The following is a 22332-nucleotide window of genomic DNA, read 5'->3' on the forward strand; positions in this document are numbered from 1 at the left end:
CCACAAAACATGTCTGTTCTGTGTTAATGGTAATAGGAACAACTTCTTTGAGTGACCAGTAGGGAAATAATTAAGAATTTCAGGATAAACAATCGAAATGCTAGGCTAATAGGAGAGGCCCTATAAATCTCTACACAGTCTTATACAGGTCGTATGTCCCTAATTCGACTTTAGGCAATGTCTTTAAGTTTTCAACTAGTATATTTGAGGCAACTTTTCCTCGGACATAATTTAGGAGAGGAATCATTATGCCATCAAGCCTGATGACAGGGGCTGGTTTTATCCGAGAACGCCTGCCTTCAGGCAGTATTTGGATCGAGTCTGAGACAGCGTAGAGTGCAAGGAATAGAGCACTGGCAGGGTTATGGAGAACCCGTGCTGTGTGTCACCTGGGCAAAGCCAAGTCAGTTTGTTCATCTAAAAACAAGAGTAATGGACGCTGCTTTTCTAAGGCCCCCTTTAGCTCTGAGCTTGATATTCTGTGGCCCTAAGTAAACATGGCTTGTGAGAGGCTATTTCTTTGGGTAGGACGGGTTACTTTTCCCCGAGTATAAAAAGGGCAATAAACTGTTATTGATATTTGAGTCTTCCCCCGCTGCCCTTTTAGGGCTGAGTTCGGAAAAAAAGGGTTTGTTCCCTTTCTGGTGGGTCCTCCAGCGAGAGGGCTCCTGGCTAGGTCCAGCCCTCACCCTCGGTCGCTGCCCAAGGCCGAGCGAAGCTGCGGACGAGGATCGCCCCTCGTCCCCACTCCCCTAAGGGAGCGGAGTGACTGGCGGAGGAGATTAGTCCCTGGTCATAAACAACCTCTCACTTCCCTTCCCCCGCCCCGGGCCCGCCCGCGCTGGGGCCGGCCCTCCTAGGCCCAAGGAACCTCCTCCGACGACCGCGGGCCCCGAGCCCTCCTCCGGAGGATGACCGCCGGCCTGCCCCGACTCCTAACGGGGCGTTGGATCACTCTACTCATCCCCTCCTCACTCGTCCATTGGAGAAGGGGTTCGCTACAGCGACCTCGAAACAGGAGCTGAGGCCAGCCTCCATTTCCCTTCCTCCGACCCCTATCACCTCCAACAGCCAAGGAGAGGCCGACGGGCCTCACGCGCAGACTCACGGCCGCGGCCCCCGCCCCCATACCGCCGTCCTTCCGCGGGCTGTCCCCGCCCCTTCCCGGAGCCCGCCTCCGCGTCTGCCGGCCCGCCTGCTCGCCCCTCGCGCTCGCTCTAGCGCGCACCCGACGCTCCGCCTCCGCGCGTGCTCCAAAACTGTTCCCGGAGCCAGCCTCCAAGCTTCCCCCGCCCCTGAGCTGTTTGAATATGCTAATAAGAGGCCAGGGACCAGCCAATAGATTAGCGGGGCGGTGCATCACGTGGCTAGAGGACGTGTCAGGGGGCGGAGCCTCTGCAGCCCCTGCCCGAGTTAAAACCGGAGTGTGAGAGAGAAAAGCGCTTCAGTAGCGAGAGGGGCTGAGAAAGTGGTGACACCGCCGGGGTGCGGAGGGAGTCCCTGAAACTTCTCCCAACAGCCCCAGGGCCAATCTCCCCTCAGCCCACTCCCCTCTTCGCCAGCTCCCAGGTCCCCACTCCCTGCACCGGGGGTGGGGTTGGGAGCCAGGCCCGTCTCCCGCTGGGACACACACAGGGGCCGGGAGCGGGGACGGGACCCCCGAGGCGGGGGGGACGGACCGACAGACAGACGGCCGGGCGCCCGCCCCAGCGGGCAGGCAGGCAGGAGGAGGCGGAGGCGGGGGTACGACTGGGAGGACTGGGTCTGGGGAGTTTCCTCTCAACTATCGGGGGAGAAACTCCCCGCAGCCGGAGGAAAGACCCAGACCGTGTTTTCCTCCCGGGGGCCGCGCTCCCCCGCCCCGCGTAGCGGCGGTCGCCGCCGCCGCCACCGGCGCCTCCACCTCTACCATCTCCTCTTTCTCCACCACCTCGGGCCCCGGTGTCCCCGGCCAGCACTATGCCCATCTTACTGTTCCTGATAGACACGTCTGCCTCTATGAACCAGCGCAGCCATCTGGGCACCACCTACCTGGACACGGCCAAAGGCGCGGTAGAGACCTTCATGAAGGTACCGACTGACCGAGCCCGGGCGGCGACCCCGGTCCGGCGGCCAGCGGGCGGCAGGGGTGGGGGGAGGGCGGCCGGGGGCGGCGAGGCGGAGGTGTCGGGGACCTGACTGCGGGAGCTGCCGGGCTAGGGGACCCCCTCCCCCACCGCGCGGGCGGGCGCTGCAAGCCGGGCTCGGCCCGGGCCGGGGCTGCGGCCCCGGGCGGTGTGCGGGGGCCGATCTGTGTGTGGAGGGCGGCTGCGGCGTGTGCGGTACTGTGGGGGGCGGCGGGGCCGCTGGGCGCCCCTTCTCCGCCTGGTAACCTCGCCTCTGTGCTTCCCTCTCGCCCGCCCTGTTCCTCCTCCCGTCCCCCACCCGCTCTCCCGCAGCTCCGTGCCCGGGACCCTGCCAGCAGAGGAGACAGGTATATGCTGGTCACTTTCGAAGAGCCGCCCTATGCTATCAAGGTAACAGTCCTCGCCCTCCCCCTTCCCTTCCCTTCCCTGTTCCTTCCTCTCTCACCCTCCCCGCCCCCCCATTCACCCTTCATTATGCTCCCCTCCCCCACCCGCTGTGCTCCAGGCGCTGAGGTCTTTTCCCCTGCGGGCTCCCACCCCCTCCCCCGCTACGGAGCGTCCTGGCGCGGCGCGGAGTCGCCGGGCCACCGCCGTCCCCTCCCCAGCCCGGCCCGGCGGCGGCGGCGGCGGCGGCGGCGGCGGCGGCGGCGCTGCGATCAACATGGCCGACATTTCCCCTCCGCGGCGTGAGCGGCAGCAATGAACTGTGGGGGATATTTATTCAAGTTAGCCCGAGTGACAGCCGGGCCCGGCAGCGCCGAGCCTGGGTCTGCATTAAAGGGGAACCGGCTCGAGGCCGGGGCGGGGGCCGCGGGGCTGGGGCTGCGGAGTCTCCCCGAGAGGGCCGCGGGCCGGTGGGACAGCGCGCTAGGTGAACTTCGCAAGTCCCGCTCACTTCTGCTTTCCACCAGTATCTTTGCATCCCCGAATTCTGGGTATGAGGCTGGGGAGTACGCTTCCCGGGGAAGTTATAAAGTACGAAGGCTGGTAGCTGCCGAAAGCTATAGGAGCCAGCAGGTTTTTTCTTGGCCTCCTTTGGAAGAGAGTTTCCTCAGCAGTGATGCGTTATTGACACGTTACTCAAAACCGTGCAGCAAAGTGAAGCAGCTCCTTGGTGAACGGCAGATTGTAACGGCCGTCCGTGTGCACATGGCTTTGAAAGATGAAAAAAAATTCTTACGTTTTTCTTTTCAGGCCGGATGGAAAGAAAACCATGCAACGTTTATGAATGAACTGAAAAACCTTCAGGCTGAAGGACTTACGACTCTTGGCCAATCCCTAAGGACAGCTTTTGATTTATTAAATTTAAATAGATTAGTAACTGGCATAGACAACTATGGGCAGGTAGGTTGACTATTAAGGTGGAAAAACAGTTGATTTTTCTTTTTGTGGAAAAACAGTCCAGTCCCGAAACTGTATAACGTGAAATACAAGTGTAAAACATTTCAGATTAAAATCCAGTATGCACATAATACAAAAGTGAAACAATGACCACACTGTATATGGTTTTATAGCCCTCGTTTTTTTTTTTCTTTTCTTAAAATGTAATTGTGTTCAGAATTCGAATCTGAATTCTTTGCTATGAAGTTGACATAAATTTAGTTTTAATCCCTTAAAGTTCACTCAGGAAATAAACGGGAAAACATCCTGCCTCACCACACTCAGTTTCTCTGGTAGTCTGTCCACAGGCAATTGTGCAACTCTTGCAATGACTGACAGACACTAGTTGATTAGTGGTCTTAAAATGTTAGAGGAAACTATTCTATTTGTTGTATCAGGGTTTAATTTAACCATATTATATAGCTCTGAAAGGTAAGAAGGTTTTCATTGTAGTGCACTAACTGGCTGAGTACATTGATTTCTCAGCTTTTGAGGTGTGTCCAGTAAGGCACTATGCAGGAAGAATTCTGAAGCCATTCTTGAATTAAATGACAGGTCCAGAGTTTTGTTTTTAAACTGCAAACCCTTGGAAAAGAGGCTGTTTGAAAATATGAAAGAACCCTTCCTTTCTCCCTTAACTCTCCCAGTTCCTCTGTTGCACTTGCTGTTATCTCTTTGAAGATGAGACAAGACCATTAAATCACATGATGGTTCACTATGGGATAATGCAAGGTGGTCCATTATAACACTTTTTGAGATAACTGGCCTGGGAAGTAAAAGATACTGAAGAATGTGTAATGTTACACATAACAAAGGAATATTAAATCCAAGGAGTTCAGTTCCTATGTTGTGCAAAGCACTATTACCACAGTGATACTTTTAGGCACACATTTTGTTCTTGTTCCCAAGTTCCATGAGCCACAGTTTTCAGGAGTTTCACAGATTTCAGGGAAATTCTTCCCACAACTACAGCTTTTGGTTTCTTTATATAGAAAGAAGCAGAATTGTTCCCTTATTTTAGAAATGTTTATGCTTTACTTTTTAAGAGTAACTTTTCAGTGCCTGAACATCTTTGGCTTTGGAAATGGTTGAATGTAGTTCTGTTGCATTTAAAGTATATGTTGCAACTTGGAGTCACTTTGTTTCTATCTTTATGGAGTTAGGGAATTGCATTTCATGTATTTTCTCACACATTAATCTTTTTCTGTTTGCCCTTTCATGCTGCTTTATTTTTCAGCTTTTAGTAAGTTGGGCAGATTTGCCATGAACTTTTCAGTTTGTTTCTTTAAAATAATGGATTTATTTCCCTTTCATTTTCCTTTGTTATCTGTAGCACTGTGCAGTCTTATTGCTTAAGGTTTTGATCTAAACTTTGAGTTCAAAGACAGATAGGAAACTTGCCATTATTCAGTTATCCTTATTTCCTTATTATTGGATATACTAACTGTTATTATTTGGTTGTCAGGTTGTCAGTGTATAGCAGAACTACTAATTTCCCGATCTTCTGCATCACATTTCATAAGTGGGAAAGGCATTTAGACACGTTTACCTTCTACCTCCTATTAAAAATATGGCTTCGGTGTTTCCTTAGAAAAAACTGATTGTCGTGGAGAGGCTGAGGACATTTGTAATTTAAACCCATATTTTCCTTTTCCCAGTTGCCATCTTCCACCAGAGGATGCTTAAGTTCTTGTCTATAAAGCTCACAAAAAGTTTGAGGTTGAAGGTGGTCCTGCTGTGCTCTTACCACTTTGACCAAGAGAAGAGCCTGGAGATAGGATGTTTTTGTATGTTAAGATTTATTAATTCAACAGAGGGGAGAGATCATGCCTTTCAGTTATTTTGATGAATAAGCAAGGATGCAAGGAGTAATATCCTGAATTGGCACATGAAAATGATACTAGCATTAAAATAACTAAGGAAGCCACAATTTTCCAAATGAAAATGACAATGATTGAGTCTAATGATTGTGATTCTCATGATTAATTAGAAGAAAACATCTTCCCAGAAGACATTTTTCATCATAAGATTTTTTTCTTGCTGACTTAAATATACATTTTGTATTCAAAAAAAGGATAAATTATCAAGAATTTTGGATGTCTCAAATATTTAATATTGAATATAGTTCATGTATTTTCTTCATAAGGTTATCTGCCTATTTTTTGTGGAGTACCGGTATTCTGTAACCTCAGTGTTTCTTGTAAATACTTCCCGTTTCATGCCCTATATTAGGATCTTCAGAGCCCACAGTACTAAATGCTTGTATATAATCTCAGTAGTTGAAGGAAATGAGAAAAGGTGAGCTAGATGAAAGGGCATATTGATTTTATAGAACATCTAAAAACCTTTATATGTTTCTGAATAATTTTTCTTAAACACTTAAATGGGGTTTATATATATATGTATCTGTATATTTATATAGATATTTCCACACATGTTCCCACTACCCACATACATGCACATATGTGTTTTCCATAATCAATTCCAAGAGTATTTTTAATATCTATATCTATATTGCATAAGTTTAGTTGGCATACCTACAAATAAAACATCTTTGAGATATTAGCTAGGATACTAAGAACTTGCAGGGCATCAGTAAGGTTAAAGTAGCTGAGAAAAAAATGATTCTTGGTGAATGTTTTCTCAAGCACTTTGGATATCTCACCAAGTTCCTTGCATATAGAAGTCCTTATAAATATTTAATTTGGATAATCAGTACCATTTGCTGATACTTGTATAATCATGGAACAATGTAGTCAATCTTTTCTTTATAAATTATAGTAACAACTTATTAAATTGCTTATCCTTGCAGCTAAATTTGATAGATTTTTTTTCCCACATGTATTCACCAGAGTTTCAAATAATGCTGATCTTTTGAGAGCCACTGAAAATTTGAACCTGCCTTACTATCTGAAGTTTGGACATGTATAAAGTTTTAGAGGTCTGATTAAAGTTTCCTATGTAGATCGGTTTATTTTTCATACTTTTCCAAGTTGTTCTGTTTTCTGTCAGTGTTTTCAACATTGTTTATTATTATTTTTTAAGTTAGGTTCCAGTTAGGTTTAGCTGCTAAATATGACTCTGGCCTGCAGTTCATCATTTTTGTCACTGGACTGATTCCACACCCCTACTACTGAATATACTAGTACTGATTCAGTTGTTCTAGGACTTAGAATGGTACCTGACCTACTGCTGTATGCCTTTGGTGAAGACAATCCTTGAGTAATATCATAAAAGGAAGTATAATATGTGTTTAATTTTTTGAGGGTTTTCTATTCCAAGTGTTTACCTCATTGAAAAATGGTGGCTTTTAGGCACCAACAAATTGAATGAATCTTAGGGAGAATAATGTTGGCCAGTTTTATTCTTCAGCATAAAGAGCTATTTGTGAACTTAGCAGATAATTCAGGTAGATTTCTAATAATACTGCTTTTTTCCCTTTACCAGAGCAGCAGTACCCATTTTGTTCTCAGGTAGTACATAATAAAGGCTTCTCTTTTAATGTTGGTAGGTGAAGTAATGAAAACTTGATTCCCATTTGGGTTTTTGGTTTCCTTTAGGCTATCAAGAAATATGTAAACAATAGTTTGGTATTTATTGACCTATAGATATCTTTTCAAAGGAAAGTAGATTATTATACTTGAACATTCTGTGCTGAATATGAACTGGAAACATTTTTTAAGTCTCTGAACTTTTTTTTCTAATTTTTAAATTGTGGTGAAAAACACATAACATCAAATTTACCATCCTAACCATTTTTAAATGTACAGTTCAGTAGTGTTAAGTATATTCACATTATTGTGCAACCAATTTCCAGAACATTTTCATCTTTCAAAACTGAAAGTCCTTTCAAAACAATAACTCCTCATTTCCCCCTACCCCCAGCCCCTGGCAATCAAAGAACAGCACCATTCTACTTTCTGTTTCTATGAATTTGACTACTCTAGAGATGCCACCTATAAATGGAATCATACAGTATTTGTCTTTTTGTGACTGGCTTATTTTACTTAGCATAATGTCCTCAAGGTTCATACATGTAGCATGTGTTGGGATGTCATTTCTTTTTATGGCTAAAATAATATTCCATTGTATGTGTATACCACATTTAAAAAATTTTTTTGCGTATACCACATTTTGCCTACCCATTAATCTGTTGTTGGACACTTTGGTTGCTTCCACCTCCTGGCTGTTGTGAATAATGCTGCTATGAACGTGGGGTAAATGTCTCTTGAGATCCTGCTTTCAGCTCTTTTGGATATATACCCTGAAGTGGAATTGCTAGATTGTATGGTAATTCTATTTAAAAAAATTTAAGGAAATGCCATATTGTTCTCCATAAAGTTTGCACTATTTTATATTCCCACCAATAATACACAAGAATTTCAATTTCTGCACATCCTTGATAACACTATTTTCCTTTTTTCTATTATTACCCATCCTAATGGATTTGAAGTGATATCTCATTGGTTTATTTGCATTTACCTAGTTATTATTTATATTGTACATCTCTTCATATGCTGGGTGGACTTTTGTATACTGGCTCTGGAGAAACGTCCAAGACCTTTGCTTATTTTTTGTTATTTTTTTCCGTTGTTGGTAGGAGTTCTTTAAATATTTTGGATATTAACCCCTTATCAGATGTGCAATTTGCAGATTTTTCTTCCATTCCATGGTCTGCCTTTTCACTCTGTTGATTGTCCTTTTTACAGAAGTTTAAATTTTTGATGTATTCCAATGTATCTATTTTTTATTTTGCTGCCTTTGCTTTTAGTGTTATATCCAAGAAATCATTGCCAAATGCTATGTATTGACGCTTTCCCCCTATATTTTCTTTCAGGAGTTTTAGCTTTATGTCTTACATTTACGTCTTTAATCCATTTTGAGTTAATTTTGGTATGTGGTGTAGAATGAAGTAAGCTTCATTCTTTTGCATGTGGACATCCAGTATTTCCAACACCATTTGTTGAAGAGACTGTCCTTTTCCCTTTGAAAGGTCTTGGCGAGCGCCTGAACTTAAGGCTCCTGAAATTATTTTCGGTAATTATTGATGGATAGGGGACTCTATAGTCAAACTTGCTTAAATGTTTTATCTCCTTCTTTAATCGTGTAAAAGAAGAGCAATGGCTAAGAATGTGAAAATTACATTCCAATTCTGACCTTGACATTGAATTACTATGACACACTGGGCAGTCACTTTACTGCCCTGTGCCTCTGCTTCTTCGTTTCCCAAATTGCCAGTAATGAAGCCATTAATACCCTTAGAGAATCGATGAGAGTCTGAAATGGGATGGTATATTAAAATGTAATTTAAAAATTATGAAGTGCTCAGTAGACACAAAGCATACTTTTTCTCCCCTCCATAGATTATTCACCTCTGGTTTTCTCTTATTTTTCACCTTTGAATTTGAAATTAGTTATAAAAATCTAGTAATATTTAAAGCTGATTTTTATTACATGCTTTAAAATCTGTTAGTAGCATATTAAGTATATATATATTTTTCGCAGGGGTGGGCTTTATATTGCTTCCTGGGGAAGCAGTGTGAAAGGTAAATATAACTTGATCAAAGTTGTCTTAATGGCAGTTGATAAGCATGGGCTAAAGTACAAGGATGGTATTTTAAAAAAATGTTAAATGAAAACTGGATGAATATCAATTAGCAGATAAGTCAGAAAGTCATTCCTTCATAGGAATACAAGTTAGAAAAGGAGCCCTTAGAAGACAAAAGCACATGTTTTAGGATTCTTTCAAATAGGGAGCTCCCCCTAATGAGTTTAAGATGAGATTTACACAAGTTTGATATGCAAGGAACTTTGGAGGAGCACATCTATTAGGTAGATCAAGGGATGTTTTAATAAGAAGGTTTGACTGAGCTCAAAGTAGTATAACATGGCTATGATTTATTTCCTATTGAGCATTAATTTAATTTATTATTTATTTATTTATTTTTACATCTTTATTGGAATATAATTGCTTTACAATGGTGTGTTAGTTTCTGCTTTATAACAAAGTGGATCAGCTATACGTATACATATATCCCCATATCTCCTCCCTCCTGCATCTCCCTCCCACCCTCCCTATCCCACCCCTCTTAGGTGGTCACATAGCACTGAGCTCATCTCCCTGGTGCTATGTGGCTGCTTCCCACTAGCTAGCTATTTTACATTTGGTAGTGTATATATGTCCATGCCACTCTCTCACTTCGTCCCAGCTTACCCTTCCCCCTCCCCTTGTCCTCAAGTCCATTCTCTACGTCTGTGTCTTTATTACTCATGTCCTGCCCCTAGGTTCTTCAGGACCTTTTTTTTTTTTTGGATTCCATATATGTTACCATCTCTTTCTGACTTACTTCACTCTGTATGACAGACTCTAGGTTCATCCACCTCACTACAGATAACTCACTTTCATTTCTTTTTATGGCTGAGTAATATTCCATTGTATATATGTGCCACATCTTTATCCATTCATCTGTTGATGGACACTTAGGTTGCTTCCATGTCCTGGCTATTGTAAATAGAGCTGCAGTGAACATTGTGGTACACGACTCTTTGAATTATGGTTTTCTCAGGGTATATTCCCAGTAGTGGGATTGCTGGGTTGTATGGTAGTTCTACTTTTAGTTTTTTAAGGAACCTTCCACACTGTTCTCCATAGTGGCTGTATCAATTTACATTCCCACCAGCAGTGCAAGGGGGTTCCCTTTTCTTCACACCCTCTCCAGCATTTATTGTTTGTAGATTTTTTGATGATGGCCATTCTGACTGGTGTGAGCTGATACCTCATAGTAGTTTTGATTTGCATTTCTCTAATGATTAGTGATGTTGAGCCTTCTTTCCTGTGTTTGTTAGCAATCTGTATATCTTCTTTGGAGAAATGTCTATTTAGGTCTTCTGCCCGTTTTTGGATTGGGTTTGTTTTTTTGATATTGAGCTGCATGAGCTGCTTGTAAATTTTGGAGATCAGTCCTTTGTCAGTTGCTTCATTTGCACATATTTTCTCCCATTCTGAGGGTTGTCTTTTCGTCTTGTTTATGTTTTCCTTTGCTGTGCAAAAGATTTTAAGTTTCATTAGGTCCCATTTGTTTATTTTTGGTTTTATTTCCCTTTCTCTAGGAGGTGGGTCAAAAAGGATCTTGCCGTGATTTGTGTCATAGAGTGTTCTGCCTATGTTTTATAGCTTTATAGTGTTTGGCCTTATATTTAAATCTTTAATCCATTTTGAGTTTATTTTTGTGTATGGTGTTAGGGAGTGTTCTAACTTCATTCTTTTACATGTAGCTGTCCAGTTTTCCCAGCATCACTTTGAAGAGGCTGTCTTTTCTCCATTGTATTATTCTTGCCTCCTTTATCAAAAATAAGGTGATCATATGTGCGTGGATTTATCTCTGGGCTTTCTATCCTGTTCCATTGATCTATACTTCTGTTTTTGTGCCAGTACCATACTGTCTTGATTACTGTAGCTCTGTCTGAAGTCAGGGAGTCTGATTCCTCCAGCTCCATTTTTCTTTCTCAAGAATTGCTTTGGTTATTTGGGGTCTTTTGTGTTTCCATACACATTGTACAATTTTTTGTTCTAGTTCTGTGAAAAATGCCATTGGTAGTTGATAGGGATTGCATTGAATCTGTAGATTGGTTTGGGTAGTATAGTCATTTTCGCAGTGTTGATTCTTCCAATCCAGTAACATGGTATATCTCTCCATCTGTTTGTATCATCTTTAATTTCTTTCATCAGTGTCTTATAGTTTTCTGCGTAGAGGTCTTTTGTCTCCTTAGGTAGGTTTATTCCTAGGTATTTTATTGTTTTTTGTTGCAGTGGTAAATGGGAGGGTTTCCTTAATTTCTCTTTCAGGTTTTTCGTCATTAGTGTATAGGAATGCAGGAGATTTCTGTGCATTAATTTTGTATCCTGCTACTCTACCAAATTCATTGAATAGCTCTAGTAGTTTTCTGGTAGCATCTTTGGGATTCTATATGTATAGTATTGTGTCATCTGTGAGCATTAGTTTTAAAGATGGTAATTTAAATGACAAATTTCAAGACCCAGGTTTTATTTTCTTTGAAAATACTTGCTATAATTTATCTTCATAATTTTATACTCTAGATCTGTTTTCTAAAGGATCAAAAACAACCCTGGTGTGTTTTTTTAAAAAGAGAATGAAAAAGAATATCCTAAAGACATCAATTGCATTCTTAATTAGAAATTATTGAAAATAAATCAGAAGTACAAAAGGTAAATAACACGTTCCATTTCTTCAAAGAAATTTTTATTTTCCCTTTATGCAGAAGAATGTCAATAATTATGTATTAAACTGTACAGTTGAAAATTAAAAAGCCAAGAACAAATATTTGAATGAAAGAATTTTATTCATTTATTTTCAATTGATTTAAGGTCATTTATGGTCAGAATTAGCTAAAAGTATTGTTCAGCCATGTTTGTGTTATGGATTTCTCCAAGGAGATCATATAATATTTTATAACTTGAAATTTTCCTAAATATTTAAAATTATTTTTAGTCATCATAATCCTTCACTCAAATTTATACTCTTATAAGTAAAATCGTCTTGGTGGGTTTCTTTTCTTTGGTTGGTCAGTGCTCACGTATACCAGCCCTGTTTTCTTTCATTTTATTTTATTTTGTTTTTTAATCCTTATTTTGTTTTTTGACTGGGGCACTCGGCTTGCGGGATCCTAGTTCCCCGACCAGATACCGAACCCAGGCCCTTGGCAGTGAAAGTGCAGAATCCTAACCACTGAACTGCCAGGAAATTCCCTGTTTCCTTTCATTTAAAATTAATAATTTCTTTATACAAACTTAATTTTCGTTTAGCCCTATTATTAATCTGTTTAATTTAAGCATGGTCTGAAACCATATAGTACTGAGTTTTTTGGGTTTTGTTTTTGTTTGTCTTTATTCCCTGATCCCTCTTCTTTCCCCCCAACCTTTTCTGTTGAGAAAATACACATATTCTAATTATGAAGCTTAGTAAAATTTTAAATACACTCTTGGAAAAAAAAAATTGAACTTTTTGCATCTACTGACAGAACTTTTCAGTAGACTTTCTGTAAATATTATTATGGTTATTGTTTCCCAGGGCTTTATAATTGAAAGTGATGTTAGATTCCATCTTCCTCATTGTATTAATGTAGAAAGTAAGGCCCAGAAAAGTTAAAATGCTGAATTTCTTCACATTATGAAAAATTTCAAAAGAGAGCAATTGGTTGTGAAACAGTCATGCAGATTTTATTAGTAATTTGTATTTTATTTAAGAGCAAATTTTATTGGAAGGTATAGCCAGTAGATCTGAGTCCCTCTGGGTGGGGGGTGTATCAGTAGCTCTCCAATGAAATGTGTGTCCTTTCAGTTCCTCTGTGAAAAGCAGGCGTTTCATTTTGTCGTTGTGTTACACTTAGCTTTTCTTGTAACACCTGTTAAAATACTGTTTTTTACATTCAGTTGGATTTTCTTCCCACTCCCTCCTCCCTCCCAACTCCTTGGGAAAAAAAAAAAAAAGAATGAACGTGGGGGATAGTTGCCAGGATTTTATACTGTTCTTAATTTAAGGCCTGGATGCTAATATGTTTGTGTGTGTGTGTGTGTGTGTGCGCGCGCGCGCACACACACACACACACACACACTGTTTGATTTCATATTCATAGTTTATTTAACGTTTCTGATGTAGTTAATACAGGACTATTAACCTAGTCCGTTAATTGGTTGACTTTTCCCATGTAGTGTGCTAGTATTACTGCTATAATTGTAAGTTTTTACCAGGACAGCTTTGTAATTAGTTAACTATCAATTAGTTTCCTTTGACATAAGATACTTCTGAAAATCTCTAGGCATTGTTGTTAAGATTCAGAAAAATCTGTTTGGCTCTATGAATTCCTAGTCCACCCATGGGTTCCTGGCAAGTCATGTAATCTCTCAGCCTCAGTTTCCCCATTAGGAAAATAGAATGAAATAATTTATCTTGCAGGATTGTGGTAAAAATTGAGTGATACATGGTATAATTTGTTATTGTAATACATGTATTACCATTTTTGTGAATTTCCTTTTATTTAAATTTTAAAAATTGGAATTGTGGGTAGAGTATTTTATCCACCTTTTTAAAGAACAAGAATTGTGGTGATAGGGAAAGAACTGCTTCATTAGAACTGGCTGTGCCTGGCTCTGGGGCTACTAGCTTATGTTGTATTGACTGACAAGTCCCTTAACCTCACTGAGCCTCAAATTTCTCATCCATAAAATGGTGGTAATACCAATCTTGAAAAAGTTTTTAAGGATTGGGAATAATTTTTTTTTTTTTTGCGGTACGTGGGCCTCTCACTGTTGTGGCCTCTCCTGCCGGGGAGCACAGGCTCCAGATGCGCAGGCTCAGCGGCCATGGCTCACAGGCCCAGCCGCTCTGCGGCATGTGGGATCCTCCTGGACCGGGGCACGACCCCGTGTCCCCTGCATTGGCAGGCGGACTCTCAATCACTGCGCCACCAGGGAAGCCCTGGAAATAATTTTGTTAATCATGTAGCAAAGTGCCTGCTTGGAAAAGGTTTATAATCTGAAACATTTGAGAAAAAACAAAAGTTTTTTCATAACGCAGTATGTATACATCACAAGAAGCTAGAATTAGCTGTCCAGCAGTTTCAGCTAAAGTAAATTTTCTTTCCATAGGGAACATAATGGTTTTTGGCTTTGAATTGAAGCTCTGTAGATTACTCCAAAAATACTTTCCCCTTGGAGTTACAAAAGTCTTTTCCCCCACATCTCTAATTCTTATTCATAAATGATTTAATAACAGTGAGTGCTTCAAACAAACAAACAAACATGTTTTTGATTTTCAAAGCAAGAAAGGTTTTAAGCTTCTTTGAGGAAATTTAGATCTCGGCCCATTTTTAGGGCTTTGTAACAGTATATTTTAGAATTCAGGTTGGTAGTGATTAGGATGGGGTGGAGGATGTCATTGTGCAGAAGAAAGGTCAAATGTAAAAGGTATGATCTATTTTATTGTTTGTAATGTAGATTTATTTGGGAAAAGAACATAATAGGATGACCCTAGGAAGGATTATTTTATGTGATGATATTTCTCTTTTAGGGCCTATGTGATTTTAAATTTGATTATTGGTATATTGAGAGATAGTTGTACCTCAAAAGTATTTTAACTTAAAAATCTTATAATTAAGAGGATTAGTTTTAATCAGAGGACCAATTTATCAGCCTAGTGATGACTTAGCAAAACTTATTCTAGGTCTTACATACTCTTGCCTTTTTTATCTTTGCCTTAAAAGGAAATGATGTTTTAACATTTTCCATCTATTAGTTTTGCTCAGAGAAGCTGGGGAACATGTGAAGGTCCTTGGGAGGATTATATCATCTAAAAAACTTTATTATAGAAAGGAAAACAGTTCTGAGTATGTGAGAAAAAGTAATTGTAGCATTAGCTATTAGGTAATGTAATTTGTAACTAGGCATTGACAGGATTGATGCTGGCATGTTGAAGGAAAACTCTCACTTTGTCTTCAAGCTGGTGAACCTAGTTAGATATTAGGAAACATCAACAAAGTCTGCTTATTTTGGAGTTCAGACACTGGAAGCATCCAAACAACTATTCTGAAAGGATTAAAAACAATTGATTATTTTTAATCACAGAAATTGAAGATGATTGAGTATTCAGTGCTCTGTGGAAGGTTAGACTGCAAACCACAGTGGATGATGTTACAAAGCCTGAGTCCCTAAGATAATGACAGATAATAGTACTTTTGGATTATTAGGAATAAGCAAAGTGATGTTTTTGTGGCCTCTGATGTAATGCTTGAGTTGTGATGGTTCCTGATCATTTGTGTACTTTGGAAGGTAATAACTAATGTAGAATTTTGAATTTTTGTTGTACATTTTAAATTGTCAATCCCATTTCTCAAACCAGTAAGTTAGAAGGAATACCCAAGTAATTGCATTCAGAAAATTGGGCCTAAATCAAATAGTAGAAAGAGTAAGAGATCTTTACATCTAAATTTTATTGTTAATCAAGAAGGGATAATATCTAATCCCAAACAAGATTATATTTAATGTAAATCCTAATGTAAAAAAGAGTTATCTTAGAGCTTCCATTTCAGTGAGCTATAGTATCAATGAAAAACATGTAGCGATCTGTGCAGGCACCCACCCATCCATATGTGACATCTGCTTTTTCATGAGGTTCATTTCTAACTTAAAACCTTGGTGGATTTGTTTGTATAGATAGGAAGGCTTGTAAAAATTTGTTTTTAGCAGTAGAACCCAAATATTATGTGGTTAGTTTTTTGTTTCCCAAATGTGTCATCTATTTTGAAAAATTTAAATCTCTAAACACTTGGAAAGGTGATTAGCATGAGCATCAGTAAATGTTTGAATCAGAATTTAGCAAGAATGAATTTCTAGAAACTCTTTACTCAAGTTCATATACCTGTATAATGGATTTGGAGAAATTTAAATATTTCCTCCTAAAAAAACTTACTGAAATTGGGTTACCACAAATTCTTTCCTAGAAAACGAAAATTCCATGTATTATATATATTTTTTTTTACAAAGCCGGGCCCCTTAAAACTAAATCTCGCATTTTGATTTATCCAATTAAATTATTTTGAGGTTCGGGCTTCCCTGGTGGCGCAGTGGTTGAGAGTCCGCCTGCCGATGCAGGGGATGCGGGTTCGTGCCCCCGTTTGGGAAGATCCCAAATGCCGCGGAGCGGCTGGGCCCGTGAGCCATGGCCACTGAGCCTGCGCGTCCGGAGCCTGTGCTCCGCAAGGGGAGAGGCCGCAACGGTGAAAGGCCCGCGTACTGCAAAAAAAAAACAACAACATTATTTTGAGGTTGACCTTAAGCCATAGGATATGGGAAATAATAGACTGTTAGTTTTTCCAAGTGCTTATCATGAATTATTTTCCTTTATGAAGTTTAATACTTTATCGCTAACTTTACTGATATGCAGTATTTATTAGGCAGTTCTTCATTTTCAATTGTAGTCTTAAAGATACTTAGGTAGAATGCTGTGGTTGAATTCCATCTTTTTTGTAGGATAGCTGTAGTATGTGTGAATGATTCTTTTGAGAGCATATTCATAGTGTGGATGTTTAGAAGGAAGTAATGATAATGGTTAAAGATGTGATTTAATCAGACTTTTGCAAAAGTAATATTTGTAGGTTTGGTGTAGTCAGCAACCCAAGGAGATGATTATTTTTGATAGAATAGGCAGATCTGTATGAGGTTTTTTTTTTTTTGAGGTTAAATTAATTTTCAGCATTATTGCTGTATAACTTTACCTATCTTTGAAAGTGTGTTTTCATCTTGGCTTTTATTTTTTTACTTTTTCTGTTATGGTCCTAACATGTTTTTTTTTTTTTTTAATTATTTTATTATTTTGGCTGTGTCGCGCAGCTTGTGGGATCTTAGTTACCTGACCAGGGATCAAACCTGGGCCCTCGTTGGTGAGAGCACAGAGCCCTAACCATTGGACTGCTGGGGAATTCCCTAACATGTTGATTATTATATGCTTTGCTGGAATTAAGTTAATACCACATAATTCATTTAGTATAATGGATGTATTAGGTTCTTTATCCAGAATGTTAGTATTTCTTAAGTAAAATTATATTTCTTACACCCTCATTACTCTTTTTATGCCAGTATAAACACTGTTTGCCTGCTGCTATGTATTAAATAATGCCAAAACCGATTATTTATTTGTTAGAGTAATCTTATCCAAATTTTAGACTCTAGTTCAGATGTAAAACTCAAAATTCTGTGAAATTATTTAAATATTTAAATATATTTAATTTATATTACTTTCCTTTGATGCACTCATTGTTAGTCTTATCAATCATTGAGTTTAACATTCATCTTTTTCACAAAGTCAAGCTAGTAATTCTTCAGTTCTTACAGTGAATATTTTTTGCATTACTACTACAGCTGACCCTTGAATGACACTTACATGTGGAATTTTTTCTTGCATACTACAGTACTACACAGTCTGGGGTTGGTTGAATCTGAGGTTGCGGAATCACAGGTATGAAGGTCCGACTATAAAGTTATATGTGTATTTTTGACTGTGCAGGGGTCAGCGCCCCTCAGCCCCTTGCGTTCAAGGATCAGCTGTATTTAGTTTATTATTTAAATCAAATCCTAGGATACTGCTCCTTACTCATTATGTTAAAATAAATATATGAGATTCCCTCCTACTTTTGCGCAAGTCTTAATTATTCCATCTGTTTCTAATGCTATTTTTTTTGTTGTTGTTGTTATACGCGGGCCTGTCACTGTTGTGGCCTCTCCCGTTGCAGAGCACAGGCTCCGGACGCGCAAGTTCAGCGGCCATGGCTCACGGGCCCAGCCGCTCCGCGGCACGTGGGATCCTCCCGGACCGGGGCACGACCCCGTGTCCCCTGCATCGGCAGGCGGACTCTCAACCACTGCGCCACCAGGGAAGCCCTAATGCTATTTTTTTTAAAATAAGGAATTAAATAGATAAAGGAACTGTATTGGTACACAATTGTATAATGACATTACTTGAAACTAAAAATATATTTCTTTTAATGGGGAATTTTAACATATTTTTCTTTAGTTTATACTTTAATGTATTCTAAGTACTAGGTTTCTATACACTAGGAGATTTTTTTTTAAGTTTTATTTTTGGATACTAAGCACATCTTAATTTTGAAGAGTACTTGTTTTGAACATGTAATAAAATGCACGTGGTTAAAAAGTTAAAGCATTAGAGAAAGTTATACAGTTGCTCACTTCAGTTCTTCAGAGGCGACCATGATTAATCAGTTTATAGTGTGTATCCTTCAGAAATCTTTTGTATGTAGTCGAAGGTATTATTTTAAAACCAGTGATTTCTTTTTTTTCTTTTTTTTTGCTTTTTTAGCAAAAACTTTTTCTTTTTTTGAATTTTATTTTATTTTTTTATACAGCAGGTTCTTATTAGTTATCCATTTTATACATATTAGTGTATATATGTCAATCCCAATCTCCCAGTTCATCACACCACCACCCAAAGCACTAATTTCTTAAGATGAATATCTGAGTTTTTACATCAAAAGACTTATTTATGCCACACCACTTGGGATCTTGACTCTAAAAGTAATCTTGCTGAATTTGAAAACAAACATAAAACTTGTAATTCTGGCCTTGGAATATTGATTTTAATGTAAGCCTGTTGGGCTTTTACTGACTTAAATAATGATTATATTTTGTTTGGAATGTGTAATTAACAAGTTGTGCATTCATCCCTGTAATATAATGAACCCCCCCCACCCTTTTTAAAAAAAAAAGCTAAACAATATTAATGACAGTGAGTTATTGAACAGAAAATATAACTTGCACATCAAAACTATGATTTCATAGGTCTTATTGCTAGAGTTTGAGGCTAAAATAAAAAAAGGAACTGATTTAAAAATATTAAGAATATAAATATTAGTGCAGGTAATAAGTAGATTTTGAAAAAATTCTGGTTGTGGTATTCAAATGTCTGAAGTTTGAGCAATACTGAACTAAAGAATGTTATTCTGGTTGACTTGTGTTGCAAAGTATGTATTAAAAGCCTCTTTTCTCAATTCTGTATAGTTGTAGAAATGTTTATTAGTATTATGACTAATAAGGCTTTGGATGTGAATTGCAATCTAATACTTTTAGAAATAAGCTTAAAGTAGAGGAATATGTTTAATATTAATGTTTCTGTATTTTTAAATAGAATCTGATTTTTGACAAATTATAAAGGGAAGTGTCAGAAAAAGTTTCTAAGTATGAGGTGGTTTATCATATTTTAGAACATTATTGTTACCTCTTTATTATCTATGGTAATAGAGAAAAATAAGGTAGATAATGCAGGACTCTTTTCATATTTTCAGTATTTATATAGATTCTACAGTGATGTAAATAAAGGGAACCTAAAGCTCTAGTCTTGAGCTTAACTTACAAAATTTTTAGCAGCAATCCTGTTAGGTACTTGTCCCGTATATGCATGAGAACCTTTAGTGATGTAGTACTTATTTCTCAGGGCTGCCCTTTCCATTTCCTTACATTTTTGCTTGTTGTCACTGTAATTTACTTGAAAAGGAAGTTTTAGATTGAGAAAAAGCATGTGCTATTTCTGGAAGTTTTTGATTTTCTGCTAGGTAATGTACTTTTAGCCTGGACGTATAATGTTATACATCCTAACATCTTTTTGGTTGATTTCTGTTGGCCATAGCTTTCCTGGCACATAGCAAAATAGCTAGCCGGTAATAGATGTGGGTTAGCCAAAGATGCTGTCACAGGAGAGAGCCAGAGAGTGGATCTTTGGTGTACATTTTCCCTGCCCTGGGAAAAGTGTAGCATAGACAGGCACTTGGCTGTCTTTCTGGGATTTGTTTAAAGCAGTGATAATCATGGTGGAGCATGGTGGCATGGAAAGAAAACTTGAGGCCTTTGGTCCTGCAGCAGAGGTAGCCACTAAAACATCTGCTGAATGCTCAGGGCTGCCTTCCTTTCGCTTCAGAAGATAATAAAGGCATGTTTAAGGGTACAGTAAAATTCCTGTGCCTCTTCCCCCTACATTTTAAATCTCTTGGGTAAAACTAAAACTGCTGATTCTGAGAACCAGGTTAGTTTATATTTGAAGGTAAATTAGCCTTGATTTTATGTTTTCAAAACTATTTTTGCTAAATAACTTGTTTTAACATTTTCAAAAGCATTTTTTTTTGCAAAAATGAAATAGGTTTTAGTGGATAAGACCTACTTACTTTAATTATATTCTTTAAATTTTCTTAGAGAAAATCTCTTAGAGAGATTTTATGTCAAAAGCATTTTTTTGCAAAAATGAAATAGGTTTTAGTGGATAAGACCTACTTACTTTAATTATATTCTTTAAATTTTCTTAGAGAAAATCTCTTAGAGAGATTTTATGCCTCAATTCGTTTAACATCAGAATACTGTTAAATTATTGAGAGAACTTATGTGAAGTTTTTGTATTTGTCTTTAACAAAACTCTTTTTACCTGAGACTTTTGACCAATATTAAAACCAAATTTTCTAAATGACAAGATTTCCATTAGTAAATATCTGTAGAGGTAGAGTATTATACTTTGCACTGTAGTTTTTGTTACATGTCTAGATTTCTTTATGCCAAAAACCAGTGAGAGTAAAACATCTGAGTTTAGTTTTGCTAATGGCAAAAGTAAACTTTTAGTCCCTCTACTGGCTGCCTTTGTTGTAGCAGAGGTTAAATTTTTTTTTTTTTTCTTTTTTCTTTTCAACTCTTAACTAAGATAAAGTCTAGCTTTATGACCAAGGTGAATTTTGAGGCAAATTCTAATATGAACTGCCCCCAAATTGAGTGACTTCATAAACAGACTTATTAAGAATAAAAATGGAAATATAAATATAAAGATTTGAGAATTATTAAACTGCAGAGGCGTGGCCCTGAATAGCTAAAAACATATTACACTGATTAAATCATAACTTTAGACTTTTGAAATATTAAATTATTTTTTGTAAAACGTGAAAAAAAATAATCTTGTGATACTGGCAGACAACCAAAAATGTATTTTAGTTTGCTGGATAAAAGAGAATGTCAGAGAAAGATGCCAGTTACTTATGAGCTTCTGCCAAGAGTAAGTGTACTACCAAAGGCGGAGGAAGAGCAGCCTAAAACTATACATGAGAAGCTTCATGGCGCAACATGGTCTGCTCATTTGCTGCAGGTGATTTAAAAATTAATGCTTAGATAAATGTTAAGACAATCAGCTTTATATAGAGGTTGGGATAACTTTTCCCTGAAGAAAAAAACCCCTCCTTTTATGTATAAATTACGTTCGTTAAATCATTATTCTAATTTAAAAAAAAATTTGTTTCATTTTGGCTGTGTCGGGTCTTCGTTGCAGCATGTGGGAAATTCGATGAGGCACCTGGGATCTTTCTTTGCGGCACGCAGACTCTTTGTTGCAGTGCGCAGGCTTCTCTCTACTTGTGGTGTGCGGGTTTTCTCTTCTCTAGTTGTGGCTTGTAGGCTACAGGGTGCATGGGCTCTATAGTTGTGGCGCACAGGTTCCAGAGTGCGTGGGCTCTGTAGTTTTGCAGGACGCGGGCTTTCTAGTTGAGGCGCACGAGCTCAGTGGTTCTGGTGCATGGGCTTAGTTGCCCCATGGCATGTGGAATCTTAGTTCCCCGACCAGGGATGGAACCCAAGTCCCCCGCATTGTAAGGAGGATTCTTTACCATTGGACCACCAGGGAAGTCCCTCATTATTGTAATTTTTATCATAACTAACACTATTGCTTTTCTTATTGTGATTCTTGACTAAACTCTTCCACCTTAGAAAGGAAGGGATCTTAGGCACAGTAGGGTTAAGTGACTAAATAGATGAAATGAGGATAGCCATATTCTTCTTTACTTTTCTCTGCCTTTGATCTTTACCTGTATTTTCCAAAATTTAAAGTCATTAAAAACTTAATATTTATTTTTTTGTTTGTATGTAAAGTGAAAGTTGATTGAAGTTATATAGTTTTCAAAAGTAAGTGATATCTATCTATATAGCATTTTGTTTTACTGTGTTTTTGCTGGGAGGTGGTATATTGATTTATATATAGAAAAATTGGTAGGTAAGACAGCACAGAGCAACAGGAAACCAAGTAATGGAATAGTCCTACTGTACGTAGTTAATTTTACTGCAGATAGAATATAATAAACCAAACTACTTGTAATAACATTCATTGTTGTGTGACTGTGGCACAACCCAGGTTGGTGTAGAATTGTATTCAAGAGAATTTAGCTGCTACCAGTAGAACCTTCAGATGCTGTAGAAAGACCATGCGATTTAGAGTTG

General features: G+C 38.8%; 1 protein-coding gene across 1 annotated transcript in view; it reads left to right on the plus strand.

Moving 5' to 3' along the window:
- The first annotated feature begins 1460 nt into the window (after positions 1–1460).
- INTS6 (integrator complex subunit 6) overlaps positions 1461–22332 on the plus strand; it is a 91956-nt gene continuing 71084 nt past the window's right edge. The window contains exons 1-3 of the mRNA XM_007471687.1: positions 1461–2070; positions 2439–2516; positions 3321–3470. Of these exons, the coding sequence (XP_007471749.1) occupies positions 1960–2070; positions 2439–2516; positions 3321–3470 (339 nt within the window). The 5' untranslated portion in view covers positions 1461–1959. The remainder of the gene's footprint in view (positions 2071–2438; positions 2517–3320; positions 3471–22332) is intronic.

This window comes from Lipotes vexillifer, unplaced genomic scaffold (assembly GCF_000442215.2).
Source record: "Lipotes vexillifer unplaced genomic scaffold, Lipotes_vexillifer_v1.1 scaffold470, whole genome shotgun sequence".
Taxonomy (NCBI): domain Eukaryota; kingdom Metazoa; phylum Chordata; class Mammalia; order Artiodactyla; family Lipotidae; genus Lipotes; species Lipotes vexillifer.